At 40.9% G+C, this 22306-nt stretch overlaps 1 protein-coding gene across 1 annotated transcript in view; it reads left to right on the top strand.

Moving 5' to 3' along the window:
• Positions 1-22306, top strand: part of DNAH14 (dynein axonemal heavy chain 14) — a 923784-nt gene that overhangs the window by 180063 nt on the left and 721415 nt on the right. The window contains exons 17-18 of the mRNA XM_069236199.1: positions 1779-2126; positions 4691-5032. Of these exons, the coding sequence (XP_069092300.1) occupies positions 1779-2126; positions 4691-5032 (690 nt within the window). The remainder of the gene's footprint in view (positions 1-1778; positions 2127-4690; positions 5033-22306) is intronic.

The raw sequence follows: 22306 nt of genomic DNA, 5'->3' as shown, positions 1-22306 counted from the left end.
CCTCCAGAGACCTCCTACCCATAGAACAATTTGAGCAACATGCAGGTTCCACCCGAGGGAATATCTACTTTCTATATGCATTACTGATATCCGTACAATGCATCTACATTCCCCGCCATATTACCTTCCTGGAACGCGTACTCGGAGCCCAATTTACAGATAAACAATGGCAGCCACTGTCGGGGAGGGACATTATCAAATTCAACCATTCCCAGGGATGCACAAAGAACACTATAAAGTACTTTATGATTGGTATTTGTAGCCAGTTAAGCTAAGGAAATTATTCCCAAACACCTCTGTCCTATGCTGGAGGGGGTATGGGCTTTAGGGGGACTTTCAACATATTTGGTGGGACTGCCCCTCTATTAGGCCTTACTGGAGTGAAATCTTGGGCCAAATTAAATCCATCTTAGGCTACCCCATTCCCTCCACTCCCGAGTTTGCACTACTGGGACTGCACAATCCTTCTCTTAAACATCAGATCTTGGGAGATAGGTCCATCACCTGGCTGTGTATGGGAGCGGAAAAGATGGCTCTTGCTGCCACGTGGAAAAAAACAGAGGCCCTCTCTACTCAGCAGTCGCATGCTCGCTTGTGGCACGCTCCAAATATGGAACGCATGTCAAACATGCTCTCTGATACCCGGAGCAGTTTTGAGTACATGTGGGGCCCACTGGTCTCCTACTTGTCTAGGGAACTTCCACTTTTCTCTTGCCCTAGCCGTACTAGATCATTAAACCTATTTCAGACCTGAGAGACCCTTACCCTGTTTGGCCTATCCACTCCTGGTGCGGCTTATTGCCTGGCACATGCCCCTCCTACCAAGGATGGCTTTACTTGCCTCCGCTCACGCCCACCCTTGGCCCTCTCCACAAGTAGGTTAGGAATATCACTACATACTCTTGTGATAATTTGTGATATTACAAGACTATGTTGATATTATAACAGTTGACAATGTTGATTCTATAAATGCATATTGTTACACTGTATCTTTTTTTCATATCCATCTCTTTCTTCCCTTCTTTTTCTCTTTACCCTCATTACTGTTTTTTAATGCAACTGAGCTAACCTCCCATCATGACAATGTACCTGTTATTCGCCTCCGACCATGGAAAATAGCCATTATGTTGCTGTATTATATGTGTTGTACTTCTGATGTTAGAAAAATCTCAGTAAAAACATTTTGAAAAAAACAAATTAGCAACCAACCATCCAATCCCATATTGCCTCTGCCTTTATCGTTGACCTTGTACAAGGCTCCGCTGCCTTTCGGCTAGGATCGCGCTTCCACTGCCTCCCTGGTTCAAACCATTTCTACCTTACTGAACCCTGAAAATATGTTCTAAATAGTATTGCAAGAACCTCCTCTTACATTAGATCCGTCTGTGAGAGGATTTACGCCTAAGGCATTGTGTGTTCTTCAAGAGCATTTTGGGCTGCAAGCTCAACAGGTTAAAAAGTCCACCAACCAGCACTACCACTATGTTAAGACTGTAGGGGGCAGCCGCCATGATATGTGGCTGTCAGGTTGCAACAAAAGACTTAGAATATTATCCCGTCAAACTGCAGAATGTGACAACCACTGGTTCAGCTTCTTATGCTGGCACAAAACATCCTTTCCCTGGCATGTTTTCTAGCACAGTGGCTACAGCTTGTGAAAAACATTAGCTCTGAACTGCCTGTGCATGAGCCACATTGCTTATTAAGTGAGTATTGTGCAGAGTACAATGCAGTTATCTACACAGAGTCTGTAAACGCTCACAATTTTACATCTGCAGGTTAAGAAGCTGTACGCCATTATAAATATGTCTATGTCACAAGTGGAGCTGTACAGCAGAAGCTTTCAGAGGTACTGCTCCATGGTGGATGACGCCACGTGTATGAGTATGAAGGTATCATTAGAAAAACTGGAATTGTCTCCATATGACTTCAGGACTATCCTATCTAAGTATGGCGAGTACATGAGTGAGGTGAAGCAGATGAACGTCGAACACCGAATCCACATCACCAAGGTAGTCAGCCTTGAGTTCCAGAATGCCTGCCTGCCACATCTTGAGGGGGTAATGAGAATAATACACACCTCTCTGCCTGCCATCGCTCGAGCAAAGAACATGCAGCTGTTGGAAGTAAGTGTGTTGGTAATACCTTCATCTTTTTAATGCCATTCAGTAAAATAGCATTTGTAGATATTTACATGCAAATTATTTAATTAGACATGAACATTATAGGTAGCCTTCCTCATGAGGCTCCACAGAAGAGTGTGCTACCAGTGACTCACAGTGTGCTTACCTGAGCCTGGGAAATGTATTATGCAATGTTGACAAAATAGCATAGTTTCTGTGTGTGCCCAGAAGAACACTTGTGATAAACTCAAGGATATGCTCAGGTGTACATCCAATGCACCATTGGTATTGGAAATTAAATTAGTACCACATTAAACAAAGCCATGAGGGTAACAGAACTTATTATCTCTGAGAGGACCATGATCCAAAACAGAAAAACACAGAGTTTGGGTTGTATCCTCCATCACTGCACAGACATTAGTCTCAAACAGGTGACATGGCCAGAGAAGCAATGTGAACATTGATAGTATGATGTAAGGGAGCATGTAACACAGGACAGTACTTTTTCCAAATGAGAAGGAGCTGTCTTGACAGGTAAGGTGATCAGTCATCTCTGGTTTGAAGGCTGAGAGCAGATAGTGTTGCAAGCTTGCAATGGACAAGATATTGCAGGTGATTAGGTAAGCAGCAAATATGTAGCACAAATACCCTTCATCAGCTGGCATGTGCTTCAGAGGTGATAGAGGGTGAAGGAGAAGTAGAGTATGTCCTCCAGGCAACCAAGCAAAGGGTCCCACACCTGCACAACATGAGGCCTTAAGTGATGTCATAGTTTGAGGCGGCCATAACATCACTGCTTGCCCTAAACACAGAGTGAAGGTTACAGCACACGTGCAGACCCAGGATTACACAACACAGTTGAATCAAACCCCTAATTTAATCCCCCTCAAAATAAAAACTTTTATATTTGTTTAGACTAGAAATTATTAGGACCAGGTGATTAGGACCAGGAACTGTCAACCCCTTCTTCAAAGACTCTTTGCACACTTTTGCCACACAGTCTGTCAATAGCAAGTGAACTTCATGTTCACCCCCCACTAGGAGCTAGGCTGACACCTAATAAGGGTTCACATATTTATATGGAACACTTATTGTCACAATTAAAACCTTTAAATTGCAATTTAGTTTGAACCAATGAAACTTATGTAGTTCACTGAAGAGGCCTTAATAGGATCCAAGGCCCTCATGCATTATGACATTTCCCCTTAGACACAGAAATGGTAAAACTCTTTTATGAATCAGGCCTCAAGTCACTTCCAAAGTACCAATGTGAGGTCTTTGATTCTTCAGTATGCCCAACAGCTTGTCATGAAAGGTCTTGCCATTACCTAGAGACTCATATTCTGTAGGATACACACCTGGTACAGTTCTGGTGAACCGGTTCATGACATATTCCATCTGGGTGCTGCAGAAAGCCAGCTATAGGTTTAAATATACCCTCTCTAGAAGTGCCATCCCCATGCCAGTCAGTAGGAAGTGATCAGGACTAGGATGAACAGTAAAAAGGATTTTCAGAATTATTACGATGCAATGAATGTGTACCCCCCAATATACTGCCAATCCAGAGTAAAATCCTTTGTGTTCCGTGTATGTGTCCTAATATACGATGTACTAGAAGCGAAGAAAAAGCTAGTAAAGTTGTTCTTTAACTAAACATTAGAGAAGAAGGCCTAGCCTAGTTGAATCAAGAAAATGAAGCCCAAAGTAGTCAGTGGACTCCATTTTCATGTCAGGTTTGGTGTTGAGCTGTCTCACAGTCCTTTTTGCAACCTATGCTAAAGCTCCCCTGTAGGAACCAAAATGGAGACATTATATTTGACCCATCCTACCATATAACCCCTATTTGCCCAATTTAAGCTAAACTTTCCAGTCTCAACCAAAACCTGTATTTTGGAGGTTTTCATGCAGATCCATCAAACAATAGTGCAAGTGTTCTTTTAGGTAGCACTTTAATGAGTGCAAGTACACTCTGGCTGGTGTCTTATTCTGCAAATAATTTAATAATAATTTTGAGATGTACAAAAAGGCTGTATTTATTTTGAAAAGTTAACTTAAGATAAGATACAGCATATATAAATACAGTAATAGAAAAAATGTCAAGTCAATATATATAAAAAAGGTTACACAGATTTGTATTGATCTACTAAATCTTTTGAATTTCATCTGCAAAAAAGAAGTCAGTGCGGTACTGAAATTTGACCCACACAATTAGCACAACATAGGAATGTAACTTTAATTATCTCCTTATATTCTCTCATTTCTTGATGCTGTTGCTCAGGAGATAAAAGCAAAAAGAACAGATGATGGACTGATGATAAACAATGCAAACATTGACCCGAGTTGCAAAGATCTGGGTTTAATCCATCGTTTTTGCTCGGTAGATGGCACCAATATTCATTAGATCACACTCACTGAATTTTCAGTACCCATTTGGAGAATGTTTAATGCACTTGTAGGACATTCCCCTCTTGGACAAAATGTAGTGGGTTTGTCTATTCCTTTCACTTTTTCATGATGCAAATTTAAATATGTTTGACTTACTAATTCAGTTTTAATTGTGATTTCAGGCAATTTACATCTCATTAAGAAAGCTGGAGAAAGAGTTGACTACGGTTGAGGAGTTTGTTGAGCACTTGACCTTCCTTGGTCACATTTCCTCTGATCTACCATCACTGGAGAAAGAGTATAACACTGTCATACAGCTTTATTCTGTAGCAAAAGACTACAACATTTTTATTCCTGAAGAAGAATTGGCCATATATCAAACTCTTATTCCAAGTTTTCAACGTCTCAGATCAAGTATTCTAATCTGTGAAGCAAGAAAAGATGAAGATATTATCAAGTTCAGTGGGGATTTGGATACATACATTTCAAACCTACGTTTTGAGCTGATGGAATTTAAAAACAAAGTAAGTTTTTGAAAGTTTGAGAAAAAAACAAGAGTTTACAAAACAAATAACTGTTTTTTTATAAATGTGTGCTTTTCATTAGGAGTATGAAAATTCCAAACTTAGAAATGAATATGCCTTTGGATTTCCTGTTCTCAGATTGAGAACTCTTAAGATATTTTGCTAAAAAAGCTTGATGTGGTCGTCCAATTTGAGCAGGAAATCCTAAGTACAGGATAAAATCCACTAGTTAAATTCTCTCCACTATAGGGATTAATGAAGAGTTTATTGATCCAGTGGGTTTCGCAGCTATTCTACACACCAATTTTTGTTGGTACCATTTTGTTGCAAACTTAGTAATGATTTAGTTTGTTTCTTTTTTTAAACCCGTACCACTATATACAAGCCTTTCTACTTGTCTTGCTGCCTTGGTGAGTATATTTTCAGTATGCAGATGTTTTTGTAAAATCTCAGTTTCAGGCATTACCTGGCATCTTGCATCCTTATAACTGAGACTGCCAGTTAACCTTCATGAACCATGGCTGAGCTCGTAACGTTTGTATATTTGTGACTCAAGGTATTTGAGAAGTCCCCAGTAAGGGTTACAGGTTTCTCATCATTTGAGTTGCTACCTTTGCATGAGAAAAATGCCGACCATTTGTTGGTGTTTGAAGAGTCTGCAAAGTTCTGCACATGATGGTAGATAGGAAAGTAGACAAAATCATATGAATCCACTTGTAACATGACCTTTCTGCCTTTGTTTACTTTAATTATTTAGCCTATCACTAGAACTCATTTAAAAGGGTTTTCTACTTATATTTGCTATTTGAAGTATGCACATATAAAGGCTAAAAATAGTTGCTTTAGGGGATTTTGCCATTTTTGTACTGGTCGGGACGTTAAAATACCAGTGGTGCAGGTAGAAAGTCTGCCAGGTGGCAGCCCCACCCATCATCCATTTGCATAGGAAATGACATGACTGCATTTATGATTATCATTCTGCACAGGAACACACATTACTGGTTTCCCACAGAATAATCTTTAAAAGAAGAAGCCAGGCAAGAGGACTTCATTTGTCATCCTCCATCTGCACAGAAAGTGACTTCACTGCATTGCCATCATCCAGCTGGAAGTAACATCACAGGTTTACTGCCAAGGCCATTCTTAAAATAAGAAGTCAGACATTGCTGTGTTTCCCACCATCCATCTGCAGAGGAAGTGAACCATCACTATCTGCCTTCTCCCTATTGAATCAAATCTTCAGAGTGTCTCGAGCAAAGGGCAGACAGACAAGGGCACTGCCTATTTTAGGCAAGCAATGTCCTTGGGGCAGATCCCCAGTTTCATGTAAATTTACAATATCATACAGTCAATCACAAAACTTAGACCCAGAGATAGATGACCTAAACTGTCACATAACATTTACCCAACACATAGATTCTACCTTGTACACATCTCACTACTTCACACCCACAAACTACAGAACACACATTTGAACTATTGCTCATTACCTCTCACTCTACAGCACTCCACACACCAGGCATCGCAGACCTTATCACCTACCACAGGTGTGATGCTCTCTTCATCACAGAAGTATGGTTCACCCCCACTTCCTTGCTCATTCTAGTCATCCTTCTTCTCACAGGCTACAGCATGCATCGTGTGGACCACACTTATAAGAAGGGAGGAGGCCTCACTCATTCATAAGTTCTCCTGGTTCTGCACTCTCGGCAAGCAAGTAACACTCAACTCTGGGGAGCTGCTGACATGCCATTTCCTACTCACTGCAACTTAGACTGCCGCCTCCATTTCATCTACAGGCCTTCTAGGAAAAACAAAGACTTCACTGATGAATTCTCAGATCTCTTTGCCAACTTGTCCATCTGACATGTCCAAATGCTCCTCATGGACATGCCCACATGACCTTCCCTGACAAAACACTCTTAAAAAAAAAAAAAAAAAAAGAATCACCCTCCTTTTCCTCATTAACCCACTCAACATGGTACAGCATGTCACACAATCAACTTACTACAAAGGCAACATGCTCAACCTTGTCTTTTCAACATCAACAACAATCCAATGCAAACCACCATGTGCAATGTCTTGCCAACAAGTGTTGAGGTCAACACAAAAGAGAAGAGAACACCTTTAGATCCTTCAAAGACTTCTCCAAAGACAACCTAGTGCTTGAATTCATCCCTCAATCTATCTATTCCATGTCTGACACCAACAGCCTTCTAAACAATTTCCACACATTTAAAAAATAAATTGAACTTCTGTGCCCCAAATAAAACATGCAAGTACAAGTGAAAACCGTGAGCACTCTGGTTTCCTGCTGACAATAAACAATCCATTCACAGGCAGGAAAGAAAATGAGTTAAAAAAACAGAGCTCCCCCAGACCTCATAATACTGAAAACATCCAGCAACACAGACAGCTCATCACATCAGCCAAAACAAAGTACTATACCAACACCATTGGTGAAACCATCACCAGGAACAGCCACTTTTCATAACAATCAAGAACTGCATCAACCTCCTGCCAGACCCATCTATTCCTCACTCTGCAGAAAAGTGAACTGTCATCAACCTATTCCTCAGTGAAAAAATAAGGACGATCCAACAGCACATCAACAATACCAAATCTTTCTCATCTCTTGCACCCACTCCTTCCAGTAGAATGCACAATGATCAGCCATTGTAGCCCTATCTCTCACAGATATTTAACTCCCTCAAAGCCACTTTTTAAAAGATGATGTCTTACCCTCATTCTTTACCAAAACCTCTCTGGAGATGCTCCCTCTTACTGTTGTCAATGCTTCCTCACTCAAGACGCCTCCCCAGAAGCTGTCAGTACAGGTCAGATCCTTCCACTCCTAAAGGAACCTACACTAGACAGACCTTGATGTGTTTGCCAGCTACTGGCCCATCATTCACGTACCATTCTTCGAGAAGATCATTGAAAAGTAGTCCATTTTCTACTCTAAAATTAATTGCTCACCATCTTCATGACACCCAGTCTGGTTTCAGATCACGCTGCAGCATGGGGACCCTGTGTTTAACTCATTGTAAACAATGCCCTCATGACCAAGTATAAAGTCCCCTGCCTCTTGTTATTGCTCAATCTCTTAGCTGCCTTAGCCACAGTCGGATTTGCCTCCCTCCTATGCACCCAAGCCTCAAATGGGAACTGGAGTCTCTACTGGGAGAATACTTGAGCTCTTCCTGTTAGAAGTGCACATCCATCTGCTACAAGAAACTCATCTGTTGGTCACCAAAGTGCTTCTGAACAAAATACTTTCATCAACAATATTTCTCCTCAGCTCAAAGCAAGGTGGTATAGTTAAATATTTTAATCACAAGTTCTGCCTTGCACACCGGATGACAACAAGAGAGAAAGGTCAGGTAGGTGAATGGCGATAAGGAATTAATTCAAAATAAGAGGCATGCCACTTGCCTTGTGATCCATATAGGCTTCCAATAATAAACAGAAAGCTTTACTGAAACCAGTTTTTATGCTGGTGGAGTGGGCCATCTTTGAGAAGCAGGGTGAACTAGGCTTTCCTGAGCCTCATGCTAAATGAACTGGGGGTAGGTGGGGACATATCTACAAGGGATTATGGCAAGATACTGAACTCTTGTATGTGAATGAAAGGAGGACTGTCCAGGAAAGACGCCTTACACAGTGGGACAAGGCATGGATGCCTTTATCCCCACTAATACTTGCACTGTCCTTGGTACCTTTTGCCTAGCATGTGAAGGCTAATGGAGTCGAAAGAGGCATTATGGTAGGGCCAATAATAACCCATTATATTTTCAGTGTCAGACTCTGAGGTGCCATTGCCTGATGGCATTCAATATCAGACTTTAAGATTCATTTCACTGATTCATATTTTAACTTGTCGTTGATCCTGAGCTCGATGCATCGATGTCCCTGACCACACCATTCCAATTGTTGAAACCGACAGTCATCTGGCCGTTAGATTAGCTAATACAATATTAAGTCTGGCAAGCTATGTCCGCTCTCTTAACCAACAAATAAAATTGCAGAGCTGGATATGGGATGCTTTGTCAATGTCAAAAAGCCTTGTAAAGCGCATAGCTACCCACAAGGGCTTCCCAGCGCTAACAGGACAAACAAGGAAACTGACAGATAAGCAAACCGTTTATGAGAAGAGATGGGTCTTAACTTTTTTCTGAAACTAAACAAGTTATGATTGGCTCTTAGTTGAATATGGATGGAATTCTAAAGCTTAGCTGGCAAAAAAGCAAAAGATCTGCCCCCACTCCTGGTCCTGATGATCCTGGTGGAGGCCAAAAGGGACTGCTTATTTGATCTTAATTCATGTGTTGTACAATGAAGAGTGATTAGATGCCCAAGAATGTGTTGTCCCTGAGCGTATTTTACTTTATGAACAATACACAAAGTTTTAAAGTAGTTTTTTTTTTTTTTTTTTTTTCTTTTTTACTGTTAGCCAGTGCAGGCTGGCCAAGGCCAACTGTGCTCACTGCAATCTAGGAATACGTAGCAGTATTCTAGTTGTGGCATTTTGAATAATCTGCAGCATCCTGATGACATACTCTGGGCTGCCAAGGAAGAGAGAGTTTCCATAATCCGGCGGAGACAGGAGGAAACCTTGAATTACTATTCTCCATGTCTCCCTTGGGAGCCACTTAATTGTCTTCCGAAGGGCTCTTAACAGGAAAAAATAGGACCCTGCTACCCTCCTGCCCTGAGATGCCAGTGTAAGATCTTTATCTAGGAGAACTCCTAGGCTCTTTACCTCCTCTTTCAGGATGGGACGTTCCCCCAGACATCTGGGCTAGTTGAGTTGATCCCGTAGGGAGGGATTATTTCCAATCACCATCACCTTGGTTTTATCACATTCAATTTAAGACAGCTCTTCATTATCCAATTATGTACTTGCTCCAGACACTTGAACAAATTCTCTGAAGTGGACTTGGAGTTGGGGGTCAATGACATGACAATTTGAGTGTTGTCTGCATAGAACACCACTCAAAAACCGTCAGAACAAATAATATCTGCTAATGGGCTTACATAAACATTAAGTGGGTGGGACTCAAGGAAGAACCTTGAGGTACACCACATTTGAGCTGATGACTGTCTGAAAGACAGGAACCTTCTCTGACCTGTAAACTTCTGTTCGCCACAAAAAAAGACAGCCAGTTAAGTGCTTTCCTTTGATATCAAGCTCATCTAGCCTGTGCCTAAGGATGACATTCAAGACCGTAATCAAATGCTGCGCTTAGATCCAAAAGTATGAGTGCAGCCGAGAGGCCAAGATCTACTGTTTTCCTGATCTCTTCAATGGCCAGTAAAAGAGAGGTCTCTGTACAGTATCCAGGAGGGAAAACGGTTTGCATTTGATGAAGAAGATTGAGTTTCCAGAAAATCAGACAAATACTTATTGACCTGTTTCTCAATGATCTTACTAATACCAAGCAACAGGGAGATAGGTCTGTACTTCTCAGCTTTATCCGGGTCTAAGGAAGGTTTTTTCAGCAAAGGACTCACAGTTGCTATATCATGAGTAGTGTGCAGTGCTGCATTGAAGATGTCTGTATTTCTAAGAATTCTTTATGACTTCCAGGCTTGGCCTCTTTAAAATATTCAGAAACTACAGTGACTGTCAGGAATGCATCTGTCAGGAAAGTCAGGAATAGGGAATTGACAAAACATCACCTGGCCTACAGAAAGGGATCTGAGAATCGGGTCCTGTTGATATGTTATCAAGCAACAATATTAAGGTACTTTAATTGAGTGGATTAGAAGGGAAACCGATTGCTTGACCAAAGATTGTCCAGTAGATCACTGAGTGTAGTCCTGTAGCTGCCAAATACCACTGAGATGCCAAGACATGTATCTTGCCAGTCACAAGAAGAGTGCTGGATCTAAGAGGAACGAAGTTGGTATTGATCTCGCTTCCTTCCCCTTTCATCCCATTATATTGGAATCTGGGCTTTACGCAGGATCATGGGCAAGGGAGCTTTAGGGTATAGAGGGGAAGTGGCAATGCTTAATTTGTAAAAGAATGATTGCCAGTTCCCAAAGCTCTGCTGAAAAGCCTGCGACCAGTGCTATTAAGTGCCCAAGTGTCGAATACCAAGACTGCCTAGTCTTGATTCTAGCTCCAGCCTCTTTAATCCACTACCCCTTAATCCCACTATTGCCTGTCCCTGCTTTCAACCTTTAATGTTGTTTTTCCATCCTCCTCTTCCTCCTTCTTTCCTGTGTGTGTGTGTTTTAATTTCTCTTGCTCTCAGTCAATATAGAATGAGGAAAAATAGGTGCCAGTACACAACAAGCATTGGCAGTGCCAATCGGTCTCGGCAACACAAGAGCTATTGGCTTTGTCAATGGCAATGTCTTTTAGCCATGTAATGTAGCAGCCGGAAATTGAAAGTGACATTTATAGTTTTCACTTAGTATTTATAGTGTAAATTTCTGTGACATGTTCTCTTTAGCAACTATTACTTAACTGCAGCTATACCCTAGCCCTCACCAGGCATAAAGCTATTCAAGACTCAAATTTATGTTTCATACATCAGTCTCCAATGGAGGTCATGCAATGAAACCAAAATAAAGAGGTTTCATAGGTGCAGGATCTGAAGTAATGGCGTACAAGTGGCATTCAGAGAGATACATAAATGTAAATGTGGATTTCTCACTTACAATGCCAGACAGGAGAGAGAGGGTTCATGTGCCAGAGCTGGGCATAAATGAGACATGGATGGCATTCAGCAGAGCATTGGCTGAGCAGCTCCAATTATACAAAGGCAATCTTAATTTCCACAATCTGATGTCGCTAAAGAGGAAGACCTGGTTAACAGGATACAAAATGGGAAAAGAAAATCTACATTCAGGAAAAAAACAAAATAAGAGTCCCAGGGCATATAATGTTGGAGCTTAAAACCTGCACTTGGTGAAGGTGTCACATGTAACACTGGGGCCACTTGGCAAGCTCTCATCCCAGAGACTCCGTGAAAACCATTGATCGACACTGAGGAGCTTCAAAAGAAGAGACCTGACACGTTCTCTTTGGAAGACAATTTGCTGGGCTGAAGAGGTCACAGCTCCTATGGGCATGACCTCCTCAGCTCAGCAAAGGTGCCTCGAAGCCCTCTCCTTCGTGACGAGGGGAAACGTCACCCATTGACTCCGACCTGGGCGCTTCAGGTTTAAGCCCTGAAGCGTCCAGGGTGAGTGTCAATCAGTGACACCTTGTCACAGAATGGGGTGGGGTCAGCAGTCTCCTAAGGTCAGACAGTGAGGGAAGGCAGCATTCCCAACCCTCCTGGTACCTCTGAGTCAGAGCTGAAGGTAGGTGTGTGTGTGTGTGAGGTTTTTTAAATGAATGTTTGGTGCGTGCATGTATGTTTATGAATATTTGATGAGTGTTGTGAATGGATGTACGTGTGCGTGCGTGTGTAAATGAATGAGTGTGAGTGTGCTTCCTGCCCGCCACCCTCCCTCCTAAAATTACAGGCCGCCATTGGTAATTAGAAAGACAAAGCACACTCTTCCTTTATGGAAGTTTCAGCAGAGAGAGATGTCATTTTTTCCTACTGTTACCCTAAACCAGTTTTGAAATTGAGCAGTGGAGTAATTCAAGAAATGCTCTGAAAGTAACCGAGTATTGGACAGACAGTGCAACAATCTGGGGGTGTCACCTATTTATACAACTCAATGATAGTAGTCAATCCCAGACATCCATACACAGTACAGCAACTGTCTGACTGTAAATGTCCACTCAGAGACCAGTTAAGGGAAGACAACAGTGTGGTGCGTGGATCGAATGTAACCAACATTCGATCCACCTGAGCAAGAATGGGGAGAGAGAGATTAAGAGGGTGGCAGTTGGGAGTTAAACAGCAGAGCGTACAGGCGCGGACATCGCTTCTGCAGAATCTGACATTTTAAATTGTTTCTTTGATCAACTAAATAAAGAGCGGCAAAACTTACTTCATAGCATCCGTTTCAATAATGGCGACGAGGGGGACGGGAGCGATGTTCACGTAGACACCGCACACTTTCCTGTTGTTGTTGTTTTGAATAAGCATCGGCTCGGCCGGAAATGTTTTTCGTGTGCAGATCTTAGTTTTCATGGTGAAGTACTGCTGCTGTTGAGACAATCTTCATTTTCATGGTGAAGGGCTGCTGCTGTCGAGACGATTTCATTCACATCTAAATACTGCTGGTGGAGCATGGAATTCTGGGTGATGGAGAGCCCGAAATTCTTTTGAAAATACTGTGAAGTATGGTGGCCATAATGGAGGATTGGGGAGTCTTCCAAGCTTGGAATTCTGGGTAACAATGTGTCCAAACTCCTATTGAAAGAACATATGAGTTTTATGGCGGCCATTTTGGAGAATCCTTCATCGTTTACACTGGGTAAAGCACTGCATTTGTTTCTGTTGCAATTGAATTACGGTGATAGACACACCTTTGTGCTTATCATTTAAATAATTACAGAAACTAACGGTGATAGGCACACCTTACTGCTGGTCCATTTTTTTTGTGGTTTTTATTTCCTTTTTTTTGTTTTTTTTGCCTTTACTGAAGTATAGGTTATAGGCACACTGATGACTGTTCAAGATATATTGTATTGAGTATATATTTGGGACATTTTTGTGATTTGTGAAATTGTTGTTCTTAATGTGGAATTTGTTGTAGTATTGTTTTTTTACATATTAATACAAACTGACTTATTGTCTATTTGTATAGAATGTCTAGTATCCAACCTCCACCATTTTTTTTAAATGAACCTGGAGACCCTCTTATTCAGTGGGAATTGTGGTTGGACCTATTTAAAGCGTATGTTGATGTATTAGAAGAAGGAGAATGTTCACCTGAAATACATTTGTCCTTGCTCAAACATCGGTTGGGGGCTGTTGGTTTGAGGGAATTAAAAAATTTGCCACCAGTGGAAAATGTGAATGCGGAAGATGTGTACAAATGTGCGTTGAAACAGTTACAGGAGAGGTACGGTAGGAAGATCAATGTGGTCATGGAAAGATACATGTTTTATTCCAGGGAACAGAAAGTAGATGAGTCTATTGACCAGGATATGGCAGTATTAAGAGGCCTGGCAGTTACTTGTGCTTTTGATCATATGACTTATGACCAAGTTTTAAGAGATCAATTATTGATGAAAACTAAATCGAAGAAAATACAAGAGAAACTATGGTCTTCAGGACAAATATCTTTGAAAACGGCTATTGAAGTGGCAAGAGGTATTGAGATAACAGAGAGCTGCATACAAATTATGAGAAATGAAGTTAAGGATAATGGCACTGTGTGTATTGTGACTGGTGATTAGGATGATAAGGATAGGAGAAAAGAAATTGCTACATGGGTGGTTGGTGCATCTAGCAAAAATAGTACAAACAGCAATGTCAAGCTGTGTTTCAGGTGTGGTGCCAGCGCACATTTTGCAAATTTTAGTGGATGTCCTGCTGTTGCAAAGGTTTGCAGGACTTGCAAAAAAAAAGGGACATTTTGCACGTGTATGCTAGAGTTCAGGGAGGACTGTGAGTTGTGTTGTGGAGAGCGTGGATGACGGGATTGAGGAAAGTATGCAGAACATGTTGTTGAGTATTCAAAGTAGTAATGTTAAGGGAAAAAGTAATCAATTTCCAAGGTGTTGTTTATGTATTGATGGTGTTCAGGTGGAAGTCATGTTAGACTCATGTGCGTGGTACACTACATTGGGGAAACCAATATTTAACCAGTTATAGCCTGGGAGGGAATTACAACGTACTGGGAAAAGCCCATGTAGCTATTCTGGACATAAAATTGTGATTGTGGGGAAAATGCAATCAGTGATTGAATTTGCAAACAAGAAGTGTTCAGGAGAAATTCTTATAGCTGAAAGTTGTACAATGATTTTAGGTTGGCCACATATATGTGAGTTAGGATTAAAAGTAGATCCTAATGCTAATCCACCAGTGTACACAGTGGGTGAGGAAGGGTTGCAGAATGGTTTGTACAATGACTTTAAGAACATGTTTCTGACAGTTTTTAACAATCAATTGGGAAGTATGAAAGATTTCCAACACACTATTGTATTAAAGAAGAATGCTGTTCCAGTGAGGCAAAGGTTAAGGAATGTTCCCTTTAATTATAGAGGGAAATTAAAAGAAATGTTACAGGATTTGTGTAATAAGGATATTATTGAACCCATAGAGTGTCCTAATTGGGTTTCTCCAATTGTAATTTCAGTGAAGTCTAATGGGGACCTTAGGCAACGTGTGGACCTGTGTGCACTCAATGATGCAATTTGGGTAGATTGTTTCCCATTGCCTAATTTGCAGGAATTGATGTCCTCAATTGGAGATGCTACAGTTTTTTCTACAATTGATTTGGCAAGTGCTTATCATTAGATACATTTGAACCCTGAGTCCAAGCATTGTAGAGCATTTATTACACCTGAAGAAATGTTCCAGTATAAAAGGATTCCATTTGGGTTAGTTAGTGCGTCTGCAGTTTTCCAAAGGGAGTTATCCAAAATACTTTCAGATGTAAAGGGGGTGAAGGTGTTCCAAGAGGATATATTAGTATATGGGAAGGATAAAATTGAGCATGACAATAACTTAAAGGCGGTTTTGCAAGCACTAAAGGACTTTAGATTAACTGTTAAAGAACAAAAATGTAAATTTGGTGAAAGTCACGTGAAATATTTAGGCCACATTATTTCTAAGGATGGTATTCGGCCTAAGGTTAGCCATGTGAAGGCTATTCGGGAGGCTCCAGAACCTACGAGTAAAGAACAACTATCTTATTTTTGGGATTGGCTGAGTTTTATTCTCGCTTTGTGGAAAATTTTGCATCCAAGGTGGAGAATCTTCGTGCCCTTCTCAGGAAAAATATGACGTTTTGCTGGAAACAAATACATGCCGAGGAGTTTGCAGCTATAAAAGAAGACATTGTGAATGCATCTTGTTTGAAATCAATTGATGAGACTGCCGATCGTACCATATCAGTGGATGCTTGTGGTTATGGAATCGGTGCAGTATTGTCTCAACAAAGGAAAGGAAACTCATGGGTAGTTCCGTTTGCATCTCGTACTTTATCACCTGCAGAGAGAAACTATTCTGTAATTAAGAAGGAGTTATTGGCTTCTACGTGGGCTATGCAACAATTTAGAATGTATGTATGGGGACACAAATTTAAGATATGTACTGATCACAAGCCCCTAGTTAACATTTTGAGTTCAGGAGGTGGAAGAAACCTTACTCCTAGGATGGCGAGATTAGCCTCGAAATTACAAATGTATCATTTTGAAATTGTACATTTGCCAGGAAAGAACAATTGTGTGGCTGATGGGTTATCTAGGTTACCTCTGTCACCAGGGAGTGTTGAGGAGGTTGACAATGGCGAATGTGAAGCTTCATACACTAATGAAGATATGATGTTTTTGAAAAAAGGGGTGACTGATAGTGAGATATCTGAGTGTCTGTAGATGAGGGAAATGCAAAAAAAATGAAGTTTTATTGAAAGTGAGAGATTTTATTTTGAAGTGGTGGCCAACAGAACGTAGTTTGCAAGGTGAATGCAGTACATTTTGGAAGGTTAAAGAAGAGCTGTCTGTGTCGAATGACATTATACTTGGAGGCGACAAAATTGTACCGCCCTATGGTAGGAGGAAGGTTAAGGAAATCTTTTGGTGGCCGGGTCTAGACGGCATGGTGAACCGTTGGGTGAGAAATTGTGATAAATGTATGCTGAGTGATAAATCGGTGAAACCAATAGTGGTGCCATTGCAAATGGTAGAACTGCCTGATGGACTATGGCATAAAATCGCAAAAGATTTTATGGGCCTGTTCGTTTCCTGGCCAGAAATATGGTAAGCACTATAACTACCAACATAGTTGTTGAATTCTTAAAAGATGTATTTGCCAGGGAAGGTATTCCTGAAGCCTAGTTTCAGATAATGGGGTGCAACTCACTTCTGAGAAAATGCAATTATTCTTGAAGAGTTGTGGTGTAACACATGTAAGGGTATCATTGTATCATCCTGAAGGAAATGGTCAGGTTGAGAGATTTAACAAGGTGATTAAGGAAGCTATACAATTGGCTTTAACATCCAAATCATCCTGGAAGGAGGCCATTCAAAATATGTTGTTATTTTACAGGATTCCACCACTTTCAGTTACTGGGAAAACAGCTTTTGAACTATTAAAAGGTCGTAAACCATCTTCGAAATTGATTCCTTTGTGGCTTAAGAATAGGAAACAAAGGGCTATGGATAGTAATGATGTTGGTGTTGTCAAGGAAAAGGTGCAAGAATACCAAGGTAAAGTTAAGCGTAGAGTTAACAATGGGAACACTATGCCAAAATTAGTGGTTGGACAGTATGTCCGTGTAAGAAATCATGGATTGATACATAAAGGGAATGCTCGGTGGTCACAGCCTATGAAGGTTGTGAAGGTTTTGGATGGAGCTGTTCAACTTGAAGATGGGAGAATACGTAATTTACGGCATCTAAGTTCATTCAAAGCAAGTTGTATTCCAGATGGGGGAGAGTGTGAGTATCTGGATGAAACTAAAGGTTACTTGTGGGGAAACGATTCCATGTTACAATCGGATGGATTGTGTTCAGGTAGTGTGGATGAGAATGTGCCTGGATGTGGTGAGAGTGATATACTACCAATTCGGAAAAATCAGAGTGATGCCCTGCCTATTCGGAAAACTCAAAGGGAACGGAAGTTACTTAGACATTTCGATTAGTTTGTGATGGGTGGTAAATGAGTTGTTATTATTGTAATTCTTTTGTCGGAAGGTATTTATGTATATTTGTTATTTATGGAAAAATAATAGTAATAGGCAGTTTTTAAAAATGTTTTGCTAAAGGGGAAGATGTGTGGCGCGTGGATCGAATGTGACCAACATTCGATCCACCTGAGCAAGAATGCGGGGAGAGAGATTCGGAGGGTGGCAGTTGGGAGTTAGACGGCAGAGCGTACAGGCGCGGACATCGCTTCTGCGGAATCTGACATTTTAAATTGTTTCTTTGATCAACTAAATAAAGAACGGCAAAACTTACTTCACAGCTTGAGTTTAAATAAACTAGCTCTCAGTGTAGAATGAGCTACACTGGATACTGCAGCCGGGACACTTTCAGATAATGAGCACACTTTGTTGTAATTAGTCGCTCTGTTTGTAAATACATAAAAGGCAAACTGTCTTGTAAATTATGAAAAACAGGAGGATTGGCTCTCATTATGCTCTCAGTAGAGCAATGTTCGTGCTTGGCCGCATCAGCTCTCCCACCAGGCACCATTCAGGGGCAACAGGAAAGAATGCCAACCCAAACAAGTCCATACCACAGAGGAGACTGAAAGCCTGTACTGCCCCACAGACGATGAGCAGCCCCACGCGCACTGAGTAAAAGGGGGAGTCAGGGGCGGAGCGTGGTCGGTGAGAGGTGGGGGGGTGCTCAGATTTCCCAACAGTCACACTGGCATATAATGTTAAAATACTTTATGCGACAAACAGGGTGCAAGTGAGGGGCTTAAGGGGCAGTGTAAACGGAGATAAATGCAGTTTGGTAGGGGGTATTAAGTGAGAGAAAACACAATATTTTGTTACATAACAAACATTTTTAAAGACGTTCAAAACAGACATAGGGAGAGTGTGTGCTTTTTTCTGTCTGTGTGATAAACACCTCACCCTACCTAACTGAAATCACTTGAACTCAACTATTTACCAGAAAATACATTTATTAGAGGGGTGTAGCACCTTACCCACCCCTTCTAGTTTGAAAACCGATTAAATGTTTTCCCATTGCTTACGCATGAAACTCAAGATTGGCAATATGGGGCCATGTATAACGAAGCTTTGGGAATACTGGAAATGACTTGTAGTCAGAACCCATTTGCGGTGTACAGGCGGTGGGCACTGTGCCCAGAGTAGTTACATAGGTGTGTACCTCGGTTCACAACCGTCGGCGCACGATTTGTGCTGTGCGTAGAACTGGGGCTCAGGGACCATCTCTGTGGGAACGGACCAGTTCGATATCGGGTATAATAGACAAATGAAACGGGAGGAATTTCGTGCTGGGCAAAAAAACAGAAGAAAGGAGCAGGGTCCTTATGGAGTTTTAATAATGTGTTCTTTGAAGATATGTGTTTTTATCTATTTATATCTATTATAGTCTATTTATAGTATTGATATTCTATCTATTTATAGGACTATTTCAGGAGTGTAACCTTGCTGAGAGGAGGCGCTCGTTGCATATAGTACGAGCCAGGCAGTAGACAATTTGTTGGTATTTGTGTATATTCGATGTCGCGCTGGTACTGTTTAAACCTCGCGCATTTGACCAATGCAGTTTCGGTACCTCCGGTACTTCATTTGTAAATACAAACGTGCCGGTGCCCAAAGCCCTCCTCTTAAAAATGCGGCTGCTGCAATTAAATGTGTGAGGACAGAATACTGAGGCAGCTTAATCCTAAAGCCATCTCGGGACTCTTCAATCCATTTACAGCCACTTCCTGTCCCTTCAGCTCACTCTTGCAGCTTCCTGCTTTCTCCTTTTGTGACGCTTCTTTGTTTTTTTCTTCCTCCGTCTTTCCCATATGTGTCTTTTGCTCGCAGTAAATGCTTGAGGCAGAAGAATAAGCGCCGGCCCTCAAAAACAACTTGAACATGGAAACAACGAGCACAAATTAAGCACTAGGTACCTCCGTGAATCTCACCTTACTCAGGTTGATGTAATGTCTTGGACCCATGAGATAAACCTGCCTTGTGCAGCGAGTCGGTAACATTGCACCAAGTTTACCACATAGTTGGCGCAGAGGCACGAGCGGCTGAGAGAGGTCGTTTCGAGGCAGTAGTCCCAGCCCGGTTTGAGTAGTCACATTTGGGGGAACAAAGAAAGTGTGAGCATTTACTGCTGAGAGGAATGGGATTACTGGTGCTCTGTGGATCGGCGCCTCCCAGCGTTTGGTAGGGACAATTGGGTTTCGGAGAAGAGGTAATCCAGGTTACATTACCAGGAAGAGCCGAGACGAGGGTCTTGTTCTAAATACCCCTGCATGTGTAACAACGTGACAAGAGAATGTCCCAGATAAGGGGGCATTGCCACGGTGGGGGGGCTCGAGGAGAATGGGAGGCACAGTAGTGGGGAATGGGAAAGACCAATATAAGGCCAGATGAACTGAAGGACACAGCGAGAAAGCGCACTGTGACCAGCACTCATGAAAAGCGCTCTCTAAAAAAAAAGTAGTGCAGAAACAATGCACTACAATGGCCGTGCGCATTGGTAAAATAAATTTAGGCGGTGCGCTGGGGAAGGACCAATCACCGGAAAAGGCATGACCTTATGCATGCCCTTCACAAATGGGGAGAACGACAAATGGAGCGACAATGGTGCCAGTCAATGAGAAGCATCTGGACGGGCTGAAGCCCACAACAGTAGATACATCATGTCTCAGTTCGAGACAGCACATGTACGCCGTCTAGAGCCGAGACCTAAAATTGACTGCTGGTTGGCTGCACCAACATCAAGCGGCTCAAATGAAGCATTGGGAAGGAGTCTGTTCCATATTTACCCTACAGCAAAATGGAGTAACACCACCCCCCCACCCCTTCAAGAACTTCCACTCTTCCAAGGTCTATGCAGTTACAAAACTACATTGGGAAGGGGAAAGAGCATTCTGGCGAAAGTTCAATTGTTTTAGTATGATGATGTTAGAAAATGCGTATAAAACCTTTGAAAACTACTAATACCTACACAAAAATGTGAATAAGAGCAAAGTAATGTTTACTTGGTTTTACAGGAAAACATCCTTTACGTGGCATCTAGGAAAAAAACTGTAGATATAGTGAATTTGTATAGTTGTCTAGATTTCGATTTTGCTGATAATTTATAGTGGAATAATTATTTGGCCTAATAATCTATTCTTATTTGCTCTATAACAAATTGTATTTTGCCCCATTTACACATTAATGGTCAAGTGTGTTTGAAGCAAAATTTCCGCCTCCCCTATGATAGGGGACCAAATGTACTCTCAGAAGATCTATAAAAATCCTTGAGGGGCACTTTGGGAAGCTTTTTCTGTTGGTAAAAGCTAGGGGGCTATTCACAAAGATAAATTTACATGAGTAGATTTACTAGTAGTAAATTGACTCTTATCTTTTTCAGTAATTTTACTACTTCAAATTATTCACAAAATCTGACTGTAAAATTACTCAAAAATATTGATTTACATGACTCCAATCCCTGAAATGGGGATGTGACAAATTTCGAAGAGTAAGTTGCTACTGCCAAAAAGGAGCAGTAATAAGTCAAGGAAATATTGTTACATTAAATAAAAATTAAATGAAATTATTCAAAACAGTTAAAACTAGTTAATACATTTTTGAAACATCTGAAAATAAAGCATTTTTATTTTTTAACAGATTTTAATAATACTTTTTGAATTAAAAAAGTAATGTACCACTGTTAAAATATAATTGAATTACAAGTAGTTCTGTACATAACTTTAAATAATAAATGATGAAAACATATTTTTAATTTAAACTTCAGAAAAATAATACTAATTTGATGTATTTAAAATAATTACATATTTAATTTAAAAAATAAATTAATAGTGCTGTAGCGTTTTTTTTAATTCTGTTGTACATTTAGAATGAATATATGTACTTCTTCCTAAACTCCACCTATACGCCCCATTTTCTAACAACTTCACCTTGATCCCACCTTTATTACTAAGTAGTAAACTTACATGTGTGAACCTACCCCCACAGAAAAGAAAGGGGAGGTTCAGGTGGAGATTACTCATAGGTTTGTGAATAGCATTTTACGCATACTACAATATGCAGTGTGTTAATAGGTCCCAGAGTATGCCAATTCAAATTGTTCACCTGGAGCTTGGTAGTAGAGGCATTAAAATTAGGCTGTACTCACACTTGTTACAACTTTTGTATGAGATTCAATGACAAAGCTTGCTGGTTCATAGTTACAGACAAATCAAGTATTCATTATGTACTGCACACCATTCAGAGACAGCATGAATATGTCATTTTGATATACTTTTCGAGATCCTTCACTCAGGACTTACCAATATACACTTATACTATGACTATGGACATGCGTGGGCATATAAACCCTTGAGGGCCACCTACACCATCACTTTATCAAGTCCCAGTTTTAGTTCACATCTCCAAGGATTTGTAACTCACTTCCTCAAGGTATACAATGCTCGGTTGTCTAATTTTTCCACAGGATGTGTAAGACTTCCTGACTCTTGATTAGCTAATTTCTTATTT

The sequence above is a fragment of the Pleurodeles waltl genome, chromosome 5, assembly GCF_031143425.1.
Source record: "Pleurodeles waltl isolate 20211129_DDA chromosome 5, aPleWal1.hap1.20221129, whole genome shotgun sequence".
Classification (NCBI taxonomy): Eukaryota; Metazoa; Chordata; class Amphibia; order Caudata; family Salamandridae; genus Pleurodeles; species Pleurodeles waltl.
Note: the sequence above shows the minus strand (reverse complement) of the source record. Positions and strands in the feature narration are given on the sequence as shown.